The 19330-nt window shown below is 38.1% G+C and overlaps 1 protein-coding gene across 4 annotated transcripts in view; it reads right to left on the reverse strand.

Annotated features, from left to right (window-relative positions):
* NELL2 (neural EGFL like 2) overlaps positions 1–19330 on the reverse strand; it is a 338935-nt gene that overhangs the window by 151693 nt on the left and 167912 nt on the right. For 3 of the 4 annotated variants that reach the window (XM_043563469.1, XM_043563468.1, XM_043563470.1), the window contains one exon: positions 387–512. The exons of the other annotated variant lie outside the window; for it this stretch is intronic. In XM_043563469.1, coding sequence (XP_043419404.1) covers positions 387–512 — 126 coding nt within the window. The remainder of the gene's footprint in view (positions 1–386; positions 513–19330) is intronic. 4 annotated transcript variants of the gene reach the window in all.

Raw genomic sequence — 19330 nt, forward strand, 5'->3', positions numbered from 1 at the left:
TGTTATCCTTCCTCTATGCAAAAATCTACTGCCATATAAAGGAAATTTTTAAGGGTTGTTTCTCGGATTTGCCATTGGATTCCCATAAGTTTTGAGCATAAAACTGTTTATATTTAAAATTAGCATAATGTTAATTTGGTTCTCTAGTGTTTCTTTACTCTCCTAACAGGGAGTATAAAACTTACCCAGGGCAAGCAGGTATTCCTTTCCTTAGAACAGGTTCAACATTAACTACCAAATCAAGGAGATATGCTTTTCCTTATGACTTGTTTTGTTGTAAGGGAGTATTTATGGCATCCTTTTCCAAAAAATTAGAGTTAAAAGGAACCTTTAAAAGTAAACTTAAGGAATAGGAAGATTTTATTTCACAAATAGCTGCTGTTTACCTGTACACGAATAATCATCAATTCTGATGTATCCAGTTTTGCAGATGCACATGAAAGAACCCGGGGTGTTAACACACATTGTATTCTCACGGCAGTAATGGCGCCCTTCAGCACACTCATCAATGTCTGTGAAGAAGAAGTAGGGCAAAGAGGTCAACAGTGGCCAATATTCTAGAGTTTCTCTATAATTTTCTTGGAGAAGGCAATAGTTTCCAATTGAAAAGCATTTTTTAAAAGTATTCAAAACATCTCCTTTAATAAGAATGCTTGATGTTCAAATGACAGAAACTGTAAACATTTTTTTCCAATAGGTCTTGCTGGAATTTCAAACATGTCTATATATTTCAACTTGCAACATTCTAAATATAGTTAGAAAATTTCAGCGCAATCATCTACCTCTGATAAAATGAATCAGAAAGTACAAGTTTGCTACCTTGGAGTCTCGGAATCTTCAAACGCTGAGTATACCATATATTATTTTTTGATTTACTGGCTATTCTGTGTATTTGGAGAGGCCATAAGAGGTAAATAAAATATTTACATACACCAGAACTCGAATAACTTAAAGACAAGAAACCAATACCATATAGTTTATTAGAGATAGAAGTAGAGATATAGCTATCCCAGTGTCTGAATAGAGATGAAATTACAATGTAGAGACCTGATATAAATGAAAAACTGTAAAATAGTAGTAAGATATCATATTGAAGAACTTCCATAGAAATTCACACACCAAGTTTTGAGTGTAAAGACATGGTAAGTCATAACAGGCACTGGGAAGAATGTGAATTTTACAATAAGACTGTCCCCATTTTATAGCACCTCTCTGCATGGAACATAAACTATTTCACAAATATATTGTCATTATGATATACTCCTTATGAAGGGCCTTAATGCATTGTTTCAGGCATCCCCAAAGTAGCAATGCTCTCATTTCTACTATTAAGAGAAATGGATCAATTATAGGAGATAGTCTGGTGACTGACTACTCCGTAAGTCATGGTATCCATATAACCCAGTCCTGAGAGTATCAAAAGAAGTAACTGATGAAATCTCAGAAAGTTATATTTTAGAGGTAAAAGGATCTTGGCAATCATCTAAACTAACTGCTTATTCTACAGATGGGAAAATGGAAGTCTAGAAAGACTCAATTTTTCCACTAAACTACTAAACGAAAGTTAACACAATAAATTACAAACTTCTTAGCATAAAAATCTCTTTCAGTTCTGGCCCTTACTTTTTCAGTTTTATAGATTATGACCCACTCCCTTCTTCCCTCTCAGTGTTCTGGCCACAAAGAACTTCTGATCATTCCTCAAATGGACCATGCTCTCTCATATCTACCTGCCTCTATACATGCTGTTCTCTCTATTCCTTCTTTGCCTATCACCACCCTTAGTGGATCTTGGCCACCAGTGGATTATTCTTCAAGAATCTGTTTAAATGTCTCTCTGTGAAAACTTCCCTAATAAAGTAAAATTCTCCCTATGCAGCGCTCTCTTGGAACTTTGTGTTTCCATTGCAGATTCATCCATTGTGACTTTGTTAAGTTTTATAAGCTTCTTCTCGCCAGTCAGTCTTATATACTCCTCCAGGGTAGAGATCATCTAGTTGTGTCTCTTAACTCTAGCTGCACATTATATTCATCTGGGATACTTTTTTAAAAACATCGGTTCTTGGGCCAACTCCCAACCCCCCACTCCAAATCTTATTTAACTATCTGTGGTGGAACACAGGCAATGATATCTTTTTTAAATCTTCCCCATGATGAGTCTAATGCAGGGATCAGCAAAATTTTTCAGTAAAGATCTAGACAGTAAACATTCTAGGCTTTGGGACTTACAGGATCTCTGTTGTAAATTTAAGTCTGTTTTTCTAGCATGAAAGCAACCACAGGCAATGTAAATAAGTAAGCCTGGTGATATTTCAAAAAAAAATTATTTACAAAAACAGAAGTTGCATCAGATTTGGCCTGCAGGCCATAATCTGATGATCCCTGGTCTAATGTATAAGCAGGGTTAAGAATCAATAAATATGTAATTCATTTTTGAACTCACAATAGCTTATAGGGTGTTTAGGATATTACAGGGTCAATAAATGCTGCAGAATGAATGAATAAATGTTCAAGGCTAGCGTAAGGAAGATCTAAGAATAGATCTCAGTGGTGCCTGAATGGCTCAGTTGGTTAAGTCTCCAACTCTTGATTTTGGCTCAGGTCCTTATCTCGTGGTTTGTGGGAAAGAACCCCAAATTGAGCTTTGTGCTGACAGCATGGGCCTTGCTTGGGATATTCTCTCTCTCTCTCTCAAAATAAATAAATAAATAAATAAATAAATAAATAAATAAACAAACAAATAAACTTTTTTTTTAAAAAGAATATATCTCAGATTATCTGACTTCTAGTATAATACTCTTCTCATGATATCATGCTACTTCTAAATGTTTGCACTAGTCTGCAAGGCAAGTATCACATTCAATTACAGCCTAAAAATCAAACTACAGGCACCCTGGGGGAGTATGATGAAAACTCATTTGCTTCCAGGTTCTTAAGATAATAATAGGAATCATATGGGATTACTAATGAGCTCAGCTGGATCAATGGTCTTTAACCCTGCTCCTCTGAGAGAGTGCTGAACTGAAGTGGAAGTTACTGAAAGCCACTGCAGAAGTCCCCTGGGCTTAAGCTTGCGAATGGGAGGGATGGCCACAATGAAGTTCATGTGCACAGCGGTGTAAAGAATTTATCTTTGGGAAGGAAAGAGCCAAGAATAATGAATGCAACTCAGTGACGAGATCTTGGTTATCAAAGGGGAGAATTATTGAGTATACTGTATCATTTCCTCAAGACAAGCCTAGTTTCTAGTGAAAGACCTCATTTCTTGGTATAGTCAAGGATGTAGCTACAGTGCCTAGTGCAGAACGGAGTCCCAGCTGGAGCAAGCATTAATTACTGAAGACACTGTCCTTCTCTCCAAACAGTATGCTAGAGGAGGAAGCCCACCTCAGTAGGAGTGGCCAACAAACCTGGCAAATCAAACTCAGAAGTACACAAAGCACCCCAGACCCCTCCCAAGAATACTCAAGGAATGAGAACTTTGAGAGTATTAAAGTCCTATTAGAGAAGACACAGAAAAGAGACAGTTAGGGTGATTTCTGTTAATGGACCCTATTGACAGCCAAAGCTATTGGATAATTTGGTTTATAAGATAAATAGGGTATTTTGTGACAGCGTAAATACTGTCTCTACCACTTGTTTGTTGGTGGGTCTACAAACCACAGACTGTTGGGAGACACTGGCCGATCTCATTTTTTGTAGATGTTTCCTGTGAAGATACCATGTGATCAGAGAAAATGCAACATGGGGTCATAAAGCAAAACCTATTGAGGACCCTATTTAACATGAAGCCTTTTAGGAACTTGAATGGTTTGGATCACAAAGAAATACTGAATTCATGGCCCAGAGATATGAAGTGTCAGGAGCAGTATTGTGAGGGGGGGAAACAAAGTAAAATACCAAAAAATATAATTGCAACACTGTGTGCCCTTTGTGTGGGCCATGTGACTTTTAGCACAAAATTCAGCACAAAGAGAGTTAAGCTTAGGTCCTGCCTTTAAAGGACTTATAATCCTTCTAAGTAGTATCACCACCACCACCATCATCATCATCCAGTTAGGTGCCTTCTATGTTTTAAGCCTGTGCTTTAGAGAGCAGTATGTCTAAGAGAGGTTCATGGTTCCTCGAAACACAGAGTACTGCATGATCAAATAAGTCTCAGGACCATTATAACACTATTCTTCTTCCATCTCCCCCCCTAAAGTTACCCATGTACATGATGAAATTACAGGCTCTGAATACCTAGTCATGTTTTTAAAATTTTCGTTCATTAATTCAACAAGTATGTAATGTACATGCCCCATGTCTACGTATTGCATTAAGCAACAAAGACAAATTCTAGCTGGAGAAGTAACGCTTAAACAATAATGTTATGAAGTGATGCATACTATATAGCAGAAACATATACAATGGGCATTAAATAGGGAGCAACCAACTTTTTTAACACAGTGCTTTTTTATTCTGAGCACGTACTAATGCAGAACACATTTGGGAATTTACATTTGGTGATATAAGTAATTGTATGACTCTTCCCTCCCCCAGCTTGAGGAGCTGATAATGAAATTAAGATGCCTGGATACAGCATGAATAACAGCATGAGGTCCTATATATCAAGTGCCAGGAAAGAAAAAAGAGAAAAGAAAAGGGAAGGCAAGAAAGAATACTCTCACTACCAGGACTGGTATTCAGAGCAAAGTTGGTGACTAAGAGACTGGGCAACCAAGGACAATGTGCTGGTTGGTGTGGCAGGGCGTGAGGTAGATTTTTGAAGTAGGCTTAAAGTGACAGACGTATACAAAGTTGAAGAAGGCTGCCACTGAACAGTTTCCTGTCAAATAGAGATGCTCTAAGATGAACAGGCATATTGTAGAGATTCAAGTCTAGTGCCAGCAGCAGAGGCAGCAAAGGCATGAAACATTTAGGAACAATGAGTATTCCATTCGGTTGAAGTTTATGCAGGAAATAAAACAGAAATACAGCTATGGGATAGGAGACAGAATGGGAATGCACTTAAATGTTCAACAAATACGAGAAAGGTATCTTCCTTGCTGTGCTATGGAAATATGAAAGCATTTGGAAGGAGGGGAGTAGGGAAGTGACATAGAAAAATATATCTCATTGGGGAGCCTGGGTGGCTTGAGTTGGTTAAGCCTCTGACTTCGCTCAGGTCATGATCTCATGGTTTGTGAATTCGAGCCCTGCATTGGGCTCTCTGCTGTCACCACAGAACCTGCTTCAGATTCTCTCTGTCTCTCTCAAAAATAAAATAAACGTTAAAAAAAAAAAGAAAAAGAAATCTCACAAGAGTTGGTAATGTGGAACTGAGAAGAGTGGTACAATCAAGGTAAGGAGCAGTTGACTAAATTAAAGTAACCTTCCAAGCCCCAGTTTCTCCATTACTTATCAGGATCTGAAAGTATCCTAGTAAGTGATTTGTCAGTATGTCTGTTGTCTATTTCTATTGGAATATAAGGTTCAGGAGGGTAGAGACCTTGTTATAGAACAATGGCTGGCCCTTACTAAAAATGTGCTAGATGGGGCGCCTGGGTGGCTCAGTTGGTTGGGCGTCCGACTTTGGCTCAGGTCATGATCTCACGGTCTGTGGGTTCGAGCCCTGCGTCGGGCTCTGTGCTGACAGCTCAGAGCCTGGAGCCTGCTTTGGATTCTGTGTCTCCCTCTCTCTCTGCCCCTCCCCTGCTCAAGCTCTGTCTCTGTCTCTGTCAACAATGAATAAACATTAAAAAATTAATTAATTAATTAAAATGTGCTAGATGAATCAATGAATCCTTTCATGGCTTTTCATCTCGTAGGAAAAAGGATAAGTGTCCTAATTCACACTGATCTGACCTGGAGCTCACCTTGGCAGAGTGGATCCTTTGTCTTCCCAGTATGCTGTCCAGGCATTTAGCTGGACGTGAGCTTTTTGTATGAACAGTGAACAGAAGCCACTGTGGTAAAATATAGTCTTGCATGGTAGAAGAGCACTGCAGGGGGAATAAAGACTACTGGATTCTAGTCTTTGGCTCTGTTATAAACCTGACAGGCATTTCATCTCTCTGGACCTTAATTTCATCATATATATATATATAAAAGGCTAGAGGTTTCCAAGTCATTACCAGCCCTCACACTTTACAATTCTAACAAAGAGAACACGATTTGTATGGTTGCAGTGAAGAATCTGATTCTCCAGGATTTTGTAGGACACACAGTCATATGCCAACAAACTTAAAAAGCATAAGTAAACCCTGTTTCTTATACTTGAACAACCTCTCTTGCCCCAGGATAATTCAAGTTGATCTGCTTTAGAAACAGTAATTTATAAATTTATAAATTCCCTTTCATCCTATCTGAAAGCTGAGGTTGACTTTGTAACTATTCAGAATCACCGATTGTTAGACCTGAAAGAAACTATAGAAATCATCTAACCTAACCACAGTCATTTACAATTAACAAAATGGAAAAACAGAAATGCCAAAGACAAAGTAAGAAGGTGGCAGGAATCAGATCGTGAAACTTCCATGACCCACATTAAAAAACCTGAACTCTAGGGATGCCTGGGTGGCTCAGTCGGTTAAGTGTAAGACTTCAGCTCAGGTCATGATTGCATGGTTCATGAGTTCGAGCCCTGCACTGGGCCCTGTGCTGACAGCTCAGAGCCTGGAGTCTGCTTCTGATTCTGTGTCTCCCTCTCTCTCTGCCCCTCCCCTGCTCACACTCTGTCTCTGTCTCTGTCTCTGTCTCTCTCTCTCTCTCTCAAAAATGAATAAACATTAAAAAAAATTTTTTTTTTTAAATCTGAACTCCGTCCTATATGACATGGGAAAGGTTTTAGAGAGACTTAACTGAATCAGATCTGGGTGTTTGGAAGATCCTTCTAGCACAAGTTTACATAGTTAGTGAGTGGCAATCATAATGAGAAAACTGTTTCCTAGGCCCCACATTACTGTTCCTTTGGCCTATAGAGTGGTCTCCAGACTATCCTTGGGGGCAGTGGACACTCAGGTATCATGTCCTGTGTGCTTTTGCGACACAACCTGGCTACCTACCCTCCCCATCTTATGCTTTATGTGTCATTGATAACATTTTTTAAAAGCATGGTATATTTCTAGGGATACAGCATGCTATCTCAATTTTTCCCTATAAAAGGATTATATTAGCATGTTAATGAACACTAATGCTTTATTGCTCAGCCAATAAAATCTTGAAGTCATGCAGCTCAACAGCAAGGACTCCACACATTAAAGACAAATACACATTGGTATGGGTTATTGCTAAGTCTTAGCCCACCAGCTGTGAAAAACTGGCTTGGCAAAGTTGGCAAAGAGATCAATGACTTAATTCATAAACCAGGAAAAAGGCTAAGTTCTGAGAAATGTAATTCTGGAAAGAGATTTGAGAGTAACATTTGGGAAGATAAGAGTATTTTTGAAAATAAAAAATTTGCAAGTATAAGTAGGCTGCTCGGTGAAAAATCAGTAAAGAATAAATTAAAATGTCATTTACAAATAGGCTAACATTAAAAGGAATTGCAAGCAATCCTTTTTTAAAGTCAGTGGCATTAACAAGTTTGTTTACCAAATATTAATTTTTATGTATTAAAAACTATATCTATCATATGCTACTGAAACATATGATATTTTGATATCTCAAAATAATAATGCTATATTTTCTTCATTCATCTTTTTAATTCATTCATTGTAAATTGTACGGTACATTCCTCAAGAAGGATAAAAACTCTAGCATTGTATCATTGTTCTTGCTACTTTTAATAGAATACATTATTCTTATTGTTAGGATTCCTGATTTAAAATAGATATACTTGGAGACATGCAGTTAGAAAATTTGAGACAGGGTTGAGAGTGGATCATAAAAATATACTTGTGGGGAAAGGTGAGATCATGTAAGGGTTTGAGGAAACAAAAGCATGAGTAGTTTATCCATGTAAGTAGTATTTATTGAATTCCTACTATGTCCCAAGGTATTAACTTGGACACCAATGGCATAGCCTTGAAGAAGACAGATAGTATCTGTCTTTGTAGAGCTCTGGTCCTTCTGAGAGACAAATAATAATTTTTAAAAATGCTATGGGAATTTGATAAGGATAGTGCCATCTGGAACAAAATGTGAGGGCTCCAAATCTTACAGGCAAGACAAAGCTTTCAGAAGGAGGGTGTGACATCTAGGTAGAGGACTAAAGGAAAAGTAGAGTTAGCTAATGAGATGGGAAAGAGGAGAACATTTCAAACAAAAGAACTATGCACAAATTGTGAAAAGTGAGAGATTTTGATATATTCAAAGAATAGCATAACATTAAATGTGGCTAATGAACTAAACAGGAGCTATTTTGTGTGTATATCTTGCAAAACTCACAAAATAATTTGACCTTATCCTGTGATGGATGGGAATCTATTGAAGTTTTAAAATCAATTTTTTAATACATCATATGTACACAGAGTATAAACTTTCAAAGATACAACAGAGGGCGAAATTAAAGTTAAGTCCAACCCATAGCCACTCAACTTCCCACTCGCAATCTCAGAGATATCCACTTTTACCAATTTCTTGTGCAACCTTCCAGAGACACTGTCTGCCATGTAGGCACATGCACGTGTGTGTGTGTGTGTGTGTGTGTGTGTGTGTGTGTATGCTCCTCTAACGGGTGTGAATGAATGAAATGACACGAGTTGCTAAGCAACATTTTTTAACTGCAAGGTAGAAGAGAGGATGGATTCAAGATGAGCAAACTGGAAGCTAGGAGGACACTCACTTGGAGTTTGGCTTCCTGTGTCTGGGACGGTATGTTCTAGCTGCATACAAAAAAAGTGTGGGGATATCGAGATTATATATACATATATATATATACACACACACACACACACATACACACACACATTTACATATATATACATATATATATCAGGAGAGAAAAGACTTTATATATACACATATCTATCTCTATATCTATCTATCAATGGAGAGAAGTACTGAGTACTTCCATATACTCTCCATATATATATATATATCAGGAGAGAAGACAAGAATAGAAGTCAAGATTTGGGAGCCTCAAGCACAGAGAAAGTAATTAAAGCCATAATATTAGACAACATCACCCAGGGAGAGGGTACAGAATGAGGAGAAAAAAGCTAAGATGGAGGGCTGGGGAACTTCAATATTTAAGAGGCAAGTAAAGAAAGGAGACTGAAAAAGCTTGCTCAGAGAGGTGGTGGCAAACTAGAAGAAGCAGACCAATGTTGAAATAGTGGTCAGCAATCACCCTTGAACACACGTTCTATACTTGAGGAAATCCCCATCTCCCCAAGATGGAAGTCACAAGTCAAATTTCAGCGTATTTGGCAGCTAGGGTATAGACTTGTAACCTAGGACTGCCCACCAGGGGCACTAATGCAAAACCTCAGTTCAGAAGAGAACTCATGGCTAAGCAAGGCTGTGAAATCTGACAAGCAGGGTGGAGAAGGCATTTGGCACTCAGGATGGTAGCAGTGGCATAGGTTCTGGAGTCTAGTCCCGGATGTCATTGGTGAACACTATGCAATTAAGTGTGAGTAGTGGTGTTGACATCAAGAGGCAGAGGTAGTGGGATATGTACTCAGGTCTGACATGCATTGTCTTGGCTGAACATCATCTAAACCTGTCCTCCCACATATAGTGGGAGCCTTCTAACATTCTTCAATATATTCCTTTTCTGCTTAAACTTCCAGAGTGGGTTGTGCTGTTTGCAACTCTGATCCCTGATCAATACAATGTAGTATCATGAAGACAAGGTAAAGAAGTATCTGAAGCAGGGAGGGAGCAATAGAATTAATTGTTGCCTAGAGGTCAAGCAAAATGCTGGCTGAAAGACATCTGATTTAACATTACAGAAGTTATCAGTGACCTTGGTGTAAGTAGTTTGGAAGGGAGATGGGATAAAAAACCTAGACTGAAGTAGGTGAAGGAGAGCATCTGACATGAAGAAATGGAGACAATGAAAATCAATCACACCTTTCAGAAATTGGGATAAAAAGGGGAAATAGGTCAAAAAACAAAAGCTAGAAGGGAATGTGTGGTTAAGAAAGAAACGTGAGCATAGTTAAATGCTGATCTGGAGAAGCAAATAGAAATAAATAAGTTGAAAACAGAGTTTGAGGGGATAATGGACGGAATAAGATGCCTCTGAAGCCAGAAAGAGATAAGATTCAGTACTCAGATGGACCCATCACTCCTAGGAGAAAGGGTATGCATTCCACTGAGACTAGGCAGAAGGAGGAAAAATGGGCATGAAGCATGTGGGTTTATGTTATGGGAGCAGAAGGATAAGGAAGTTAGTTTCTGTTTTCTGTTTTGTTGGTAAAGAAGTTACCTGCTGAGAATAAGAGAATGGGTAGAATCAAAACTTTGCATGGAATGATGAAGGTTTACAACAATCATTGCAGGAAACAAGTGGAAACTGAGCTGGCTGGGATGCAGAGTAAAATTACTCAAGCAGAGTATAGCAACCCAGCAGGGTTGATAGCTATCCACATGAAATCTACCTTTGGATATTTTTTGAAGTTTATTTATTTATTTTGAGAGAGAGCGAGTGAGCAAGAGAAAGAGGGAGAGAGAGAGAGAGAGAACAAGTGGGGGAGAGGCAAAGGGAGGGGGGTGCAGAGGATCTGAAGTGGGCTCTGTGCTGACAGCAGAGAGCCCAATGCAGGGCTCAAACTCATCAACTCTGTGAGATCATGACCTGAACCAAAGTTGGACGCTCAACCACTGAGCCACCCAGGTGCCCCTACCACTTGACATTTTTATAACACTTTGGTTCTGTACCCTGTGTTAATTCTCCTAACCCTGTGACATAGGGGGCACTTATAGAGTTGCTCCCTTTTCATAACCAAGGAACCTGTTTAAAGTTGGGAAGGTTCCTGAGTGTCTGCTATAACTTAGTGGTTTGCAAATCTTGAATAGAATCACTCCATATAATCCCTTTCCTCCACAATCTGGTCCCTGTCTCAGCAGTGTGATCTAACGCTCCTGGCTGTAAACCTCCTGTTGCAGAAAAAACTTCAAAACATGTTTTGCTCTTTCTGTTTGCTTACTCCTCTGCCAATCTAAATTGGATTCACTCTTCAAGGCCCAGATGAAGTCCCAATTCCTCCCCAGCATGTCCCTAACCTCTTTGGCCATGGGGATTCCATCTGTCTCTACTTCTGCAGTTTTTGTCTGTGCTTATTCATGGCCAGTTAGTAGCTGTTTTGGCTGAATCCAACTTGCTTGAAATTAAGGAACAGACAGTTTGAAAGATTGCCTTGTCATTTTGGATTCGAAAATTCATCAAGTTGAACAGCATTCTTTCCAAAAAGGAAGATTAGTATTTTTAAATATTAAAAACTAATTTAACAAATATATATTTATTTTGCCAAAAACAAGGGTTTCAGTCATTACAATATCCAAATTGATGCCCATTCAGAGTTTTTAATCTAAACATTACATCAGTGCTTTCATGAAAGATATGGAACCACTCCAAGTTCCAATTGCTTGTTTATACATAAATCACTGACTAAACTGCATTGTTAAATTTGACAATCTTAATCAATGTTTAATGTTGATTAGGAAGTATGACCTCACAACAACTCAGTATCCACAAACATATACATTCTGCAATTTCAGTCCCACTTTTTCACCACTGCATTCTTATATAAGGATATGAACAACTTGTAAAAATCTGTTTGGGAGTACATTCTTCTTATCAAAGAACAATTATTTGGAGGAAAGTTAAGATGGAATAAAAAGTAAAAATGAAAATACTCTTATGTATTATTAAAATCTCAGGGATTGGGGAGCCTTGGTGGTTCAGTCAGTTAAGGGTCCAACTCTTCATTTCAGCTAAAGTCATGATCTCATTCATAAGATCAAGCCCCACATTGGGCTCTGCACTGGCATCATGGATGAAACCTGCTTGGGATTGTCTGTCTCTTCCTCTCTCTCTCTGTCCCTCCCCTGCTCGCTCATGCATGCAGATGCTCTCTCTCTCTATCAAATTAAATAAATAAACCTTAAAAAAAAATCTCAGGGGTCTATTTTTATATGATACCAATGAATAAGAAATGTAATTTAGAACCATAATGTTCAAACACATGAAGCTCTTCTTGCTCTGGAACAGTCATTTGACCAAACAAGTCATGTCCCTCTACATCATGTAATTCACATCTCTCATTTCTTTGTCACGTTCATTTAATTCATGCCTAATGCTCCCTGCAATGCACAACGAATGTATCTCCTAAAAACTTATTCCTATTTGTATTCATAATGTTGAAAATGAAACTAACATTTACTCCAACATCTGTTCCTTTGACCGCATCACTTCAATTTTCTTTGCAACATCACACGTTTTCACGACAGATCCCAAACAATCTCAGGACCATTGAATCAAAGTTAGATTTGTATTATTTGTCCAATCCTTACATATTTCTAGCTATACTGTTTCCTGCCATTAACCATGCTGAAACTTCCATCTCCTATCTCTAAGTCTTTTTTCAGATGTTCTTGGTGCAATGTGATAATCTTATTTTACACTGCAGTTGGTTCTTCTTGGAAGCAAATGAACACACGACTAAAGGAAGACAACTGCAAAGGGAATGCTAATAGTGGCATTTGTTAATGGACTTCAAGCATTTTTAACAAATATAACTAGAACACATGACCCAGATTTCATGGAAGGCAAGATAAAGCTGGTAATTATCATTTAATCTCTAAGTTATACTTGACCTTAAAGTTAATGAAGTTGAAAAATCTCCATCAATTAAATTTTTAAAAATTTGCAATCATGTGATGTCCCACATATCATTTCAAATGGATTCTTTTCCAGGGGGAAGAGTCTTTTCTAAAAAAATTATTTTCATTTATGTAATAAAAAAGGATAATAAACTGCTGCTTCACATAAGATACCTGCAAATGATCTAAGTGGATTTCTTAATTCTAAGTAGACATTTTTCCTAATATTAATAAACAATAAATGCAATGTAGTTATTAAGTATTTTAACCTGCTACTCATCTACAGAAAAATAACATAAATTCCCATTGTTACATTTAAGGTTTTATCTTATAATTTGCAAAATGAGGATGAATTATACATGCTCTATCTAAGAACTGGCTAGAATGTTATTCAGACCAGAAAGGAATTTGGCATAAAGTGATTTGGTTTGGGAGATAATCCATGGCAATTTAGATATTGAAGTAGTTAAAGATCTCATTATAATTGGCTTAAAATATAAGACAGTATCATCATATGGACATTAAGAGTACTGTTGCCTCAAGTGTTCAATAAATTTATATTGTAACATCTTAGTTATCCATGTAACAACTTAGTGTAACATATAAATAAATTCATGTTGCATTACTTGACTGAAGCATCTATGGCAATAAATACATATTTAATCACAAACTTTTACCAAGGACTTATTTTTCTGGAAGGCACTTTTCCACATACGTAATCTTATTTAATCTTACTTTACTTCTGCTCTCCCAACCTCATAATACAAATAATCCCATTTAATAGATGAGGAAACTGAGTCTCAAAGATGTTAAGTGATTTCCATAAGTGCTCACAGTTAATAAATAGCAGAGGTAAGAATTAAACCCAAATCTTCTTGTGCAATATTTTTTCCATAACATTAGAACTGCTCCCCACTTGTCAATAATGGAAAGATTTTCTTTTCATCCACATAAACATTTTACATTAATTTGTCTATTACATCTCAAAATTTCTTCTGACATATATATTTTTTATAAATAATTGGAGGCAGCTGCACATATAAATCTGTAGAGTATCCATCTAGGTACCAGACTGACTCTTTCACAAAAGGTGGGTATACAAAATAAGTATTTGTTCTGATTTACTTTTCAGCATTGACACAATTGACTAGTAAAGGCGTGGCAAAATTATGAATACTTTTTAACACTAGTAGGTGGTAAATGTTTCTTGCATGCTACAAAGAAATGCAAAGGTAAGCAATATGGTGAGAGTAGGGGGCCAAACAAAACTCAAACTCATACCAGAAATTCAATTATGTTACAGGCTATGAATACAAATTTCCTTGGCTGCTGATGAATCCAAGGGTCCCCCCTCAATGTCTCACCAGTTATTTCTGGGTGTACCCTGAGTGTTTCTATGGGATCAGGAATAAATCAAGACATACTATCACTGCCTACTTCCCTGCCCCTGGGCATCCTCTGGGTCTTTCCCACGTTCTCTGAGTCTCTGCTGAAGCCATTGCATATCCCTGTGTCCCTACTTTTGTCCCTTTACAAGAAGCTCCCATCCCCAAAGCTGCAAAACTTTTGAAACATCACATAGCATCTTTTTCAGGTTTCACAGCATGTTCAGAGCTACTCAACAATTTCTTATACCTATTTTTGTTTTATTCTTTGCGACCTGAGTCCTACCATAATCTTTTTTTTTTTTAAGTTTACTTATTTATTTTGAGAGAGACAGAGAGCGAGTGGGGGAAGGGTGGGGGTGTGTGTGGAGAGAATGGGAATCCCAAGCAATTTCCGTAATGTCAACATGGAGTCAGATGAGGAACTCAACTTCACCAACTGTGAGATCATCTGAGCTGAAAGAGTCCCACACTTATCTAAGCCACCCAGGCACCCCCAGCATATTTTGCTTAGGTCCTAAATATAAGAGTTGATCCTCTCCCCTATCATCACATTTTGTGTCTCCTGCCATTGACTATTAAAACCAGCTCAAAGTGCCAGGAAGCCCTTAAATGCTTGTACATAAACTCCTCTTCACCCTTGGCATAAAACCAAAAGCCCTCAAGAGGATCAAATAAGACTAACAGAAACTAGGGGTAGGTATCATGCTCACATACAGCTATCTTCCTAGTATTTACTGAATTTCAACCAATGGTTTTCAACTGGGAGCAATTTTTTTGTCCTCCAGGGGAAATTTGGCAAAATCTGAAAACATTTTTGGTTATGACAACACAGCCACAAACATCTAGCAGGTAGAGGTCTGGGATGCTGCTAAACTTCCTACAGTGTGCAGGAAAGCCTCCGCGACACAGAGTTATAGTCCAAACCACCAGCAGTGCCAGGACTGAAGACCCTGGTGAAACCACGTGATACTCAGAAATATATGACCACACAGGCTCAATAGTTCATCTCTCTAGGCAGGAGCATATTAGCCAAAAATTCAAAAATAGTAACAATTCTTAAAAATCCAGCCTCGAAGGATATCAATACAGCATTAATCTAGAATAGGCCTTTTCAGACTTTAATGAATGTAATAATCACTTGGTAAGCTTATAAAAATGCAGATTATTGAGACCCAGCCTTGACCCAATTAAGCAGAAATGAGATTGCATCCAGGAATCTGTATTACTAACAACCTCCTCAGGTGATTTTGATGCAGCTTGAACCACACTGTAAGAAACCATGTTAAGGAAACCAAATTGTGCACCAATGAAAATAACCTGAAACTCTGAACACTAAAATTCCTCTCTAGTTGAACATATGGCTAAAAAACACTGGATAGCTACAAAATAATTAAGATCATCAATTAAATAAGTTCTCTGCCTTAAACCAGTACTCTCAAATTTTTCATATGCATAGGAGTCACCCGAGATTTTGTAAACGTGCAGATTCTGATTCAGTAGGGCTGAGATAAAGTATGACACTCTGCATTCCTAAGGAACTCCCAGGTGATGGTCTATAGTGCTCCTTGGACCAGCACATTGAGTACTATAGTCTTAACTGCCAAAGAGAGTAAGACAAGACTTCTATTAACAAAGCACAGAGGGGAGAGCCAAGATGGCGGAACAGCAGGGAAGGTTTTGTGTGTCTTGCATCCATGAAACAAAGTCAGACCAACACTAAACCATCCTACACACCTAGATAACTGACTGGAGGATTAACACAACAATCTGCACCACAGAACCACTGAACCACAGAATTCAGCAGGTACATGACACGGAGGTGAACGTGGGGAGAGAGAAGCCGGCGGCGGGCAGGGAGCCACCTTTGTAGGTGGAGAGAGGACAGAGATGGGGGGGGGGTGCAGAATACAGGAAAAGCACCCCTCCCCAAAACAGCTGGAGAAAAGTGGAAAATTGGAAACAGCTGCAAGGACTAAACTAAAAAGGGAGAAAGGAGAAAGGAGAGGGTTTAAATTCCATTAATACTATAAACAAGGGGAGCACAAAGGCCGCAACACCGCAGCTCAATACCTGGTGGTGCTCTGGTGGGAAGGGCGGATCCCCAGGAACAGAGTGGGGTCCGGGAGGTTCTCGGGCCACACAGGGAAAAGCGGTTCCACTGCTGGAAGGACATTTGGTAGAGACTGTTGAAGCCACCTGGTCCCAGCAGACCCCAGAGAACTGCCACATTCGCTGGTGCTGGAACAAGGTTGTTAAGGCTGAAGTCTGGTGCCAATGTGTGTTGTGATTTCCCATAATCCCTGAAACACTGCTGCTACACTGTCTCGCTAACTTTTTCTGGGGCGGGCTGGCACCTGGCCGCAGTCTTGGGGCACCGGCAGCAGAGGGTCCAGCAAGCATTCCTGGGTGCAGCCGACATTCGGCCATTGTTCATTCGGCCATTGCTCGGTAAGACCCTCCCACAGAGGGGCGGAAAGGGTCAAAGCCGCAGTCCTTTGGAAGTAAGGGGCTGGGGAAAACAGCATCTGAGACAAAACTCGGGAGAGAGGTACTGCCTGGGGCCTGGTCCCGGAGAGTGAAGAAGCAGGGAGTGGATGAAAGCTGAAGACAGAGGACGGGTGCACGACTTCTGATCAGGGAGAACAGCGTTCCAATACTAGAGACTGGGTAGCTGGGTGACGCCAATTTCACTGCTCCCGCGCATACGCATATGCACCTACAAGAGCCACAGCAATTCACCCCAGTAGGCTAGCAGCATCATCAGGTGAAGAATGGAGCCCTTACACTGAGCCCCCGCCAACTGCGCCAACCTGGCTCTTCAAGAACACAAGTCTCACCACCTACTTACGTTATGGACTATAAAGTGCTACATGGTCTGACTTCTGGGGGAAAACGAAGCAATTTCAGTCTTATTTCAGTCTGTTAGCAGGTCCATTTATTCAATTTTCTTTCTTTTTTCCCCCCTCTTTTATACTACTTTTCTTTTTCTTGAATACAGAAAGAGAAAAATTTCATTTCTATTTTAAATTTTTATTAAAAATATTTTTCTTTAAGTTTTTACTATATTTTGTACTTCTGTGTAATTTTTTTTCAAATTCTATCTTACTTCCACCATTTTATTTTAGTCTACTTCAGTATAATCAACTTTTCAAATTCTCAAACGATATCCTTTGTTTTCTTTTTTCTTTTTACTTTCTTTTCTTTTTCTTGAACAGAAAGAGAAAAACTTCATTTTTACTTTCAATTTCTACCAAAAATATTTTTCTTTAATATTTTTACTATATTATTTGCTTTTATATAAATTGGTTCAAATTCTATTTTACTTCCATCATTTTATTTTAGTCTACTACAGTGTATTCACTTTTTCAAATTTTCAAACAATTTCTCTATTTCTTTTTTCTCTTTTTCATTTTCTTTTCCTTGAATACAGAAAGAGAAAAAAATTCATTTTTATTTTTAATTTTTATTAAAAATATTTTTCCTTAATTTTTTTCTGCTATATTCCTTATTTTGTGTAATTTTTTTCAAATTATATTTTACTCCCATTATCTCATTTTAGTCTGCTTCAGTGTATTCATTTTTTCAAATCCTCAAATGGTTTCCTTTTTTTTCTCTTTCCCCCCAATTTTTTTTTCTCTAATCTGTCAAACCACTTTCAACACCCACACCAAAACACAACTAGGATCTAGCATCATTTATTAGATTTGTGTGTGTGTGTGCTTAATTTTTAAATTTTAATATTTCTTCTATTTTAATATTTTTTTAATTTTAATTTTTCTACCTCATTAATTCATTTCCTCCCTTAAAAATTACAAAATGAAGGAATTCACCCCAAAAGAAAGAGCATGAATAAATGACAGCCAGGGATTTAACCAACACAGATACAAGCAAGATGTCTGAAACAGAATTTAGAATCACAATAATAAGAATACTAGCTGGAGTTGAAAATAGATTAGAATCCCTCTCTGTGGAGACAAAAGAAGTAAAAAAATAGAATGAAATTAAAAATGCTATAACTGAGCTGCAATCACAGATGGATGCAGTGGCGGTAAGGATGGATGAGGCAGAACAGAGAATCAGTAATAGAGAGGACAAACTTATAGAGAATAATGAAGCAAAAAAAAGAGGGAGATTAAGGCAAAAGAGCACGATTTAAGAATTAGAGAAATCAGTGACTCATTAAAAAGGAACAACATCAGAATTATAGGGGTCCCAGAGGAGGAAGAGAGAGAAATAGGGGTAGAAGGGTTATGTGAGCAAATCATAGCTAAAAACTTTCCTAACTTGGAGAAAGACACAGACATCAAAATCCAGGAAGCACAGAAGACCCCCATTAGATTCAACAAAAACCGACCAGCAACAAGGCATATCATAGTCAAATTCACAAAATACTCAGACAAGGAGAGAATCATGAAAGCAGCGAGGGGAAAAAAAAGTCCCTAACCTACAAGGGAAGACAGATCAGGTTTGCAGTAGACGTATCCACAGAAACTTGGCAGGCCACAAAGGAGTGGGAGGATATATTCAATGTGCTGAATCAGAAAAATATGCAGCCAAGAAATCTTTATCCAGCAAGGCTGTCATTCAAAATAGGAGAGATAAAAAGTTTCCCTGAAAACAAAAATTAAAGGAGTTTGTGACCACTAAACCAGCCCTGCAAGAAATTTTAAGGGGGACTCTCTGAGGGGAGAAAATATGAAAAAAAAAAAATATATATATATATGTATATATATATATATATATATATCTCAAAAGCAACAAAGATTAGAAGGGACCAGAGAACACCACCAGAAAATCCAACTCTATAAGCATCATAATGGCAATAAATTCATATCTTTCAGTACTCACTCTAAACGTCACTGGACTCAATGCTCCAATCAAAAGACACAGGGTAACAGAATAGATAAGAAAACAAGATCCATCTATATTCTGTATACAAGAGACCCACTTTAGACCTAAAGACACCTTCAGATTGAAAATAAGGGGATGGAGAACCATCTATCATGCTAATGGTCAACAAAAGAAAGCCAGAGTAGCCATACTTATATCAGACAACCTATACTTTATATCAGAGATTTAAAGATGGGCAGAAGGGCATTATATCATAATCAAGGGGCCTATCCACCAAGAAGACCTAACAATTGTAAACATTTATGTGCCAAATGTGAAAGCACCTAAATATATAA

This window comes from Prionailurus bengalensis, chromosome B4, assembly GCF_016509475.1.
Source record: "Prionailurus bengalensis isolate Pbe53 chromosome B4, Fcat_Pben_1.1_paternal_pri, whole genome shotgun sequence".
NCBI classification, from domain to species: domain Eukaryota; kingdom Metazoa; phylum Chordata; class Mammalia; order Carnivora; family Felidae; genus Prionailurus; species Prionailurus bengalensis.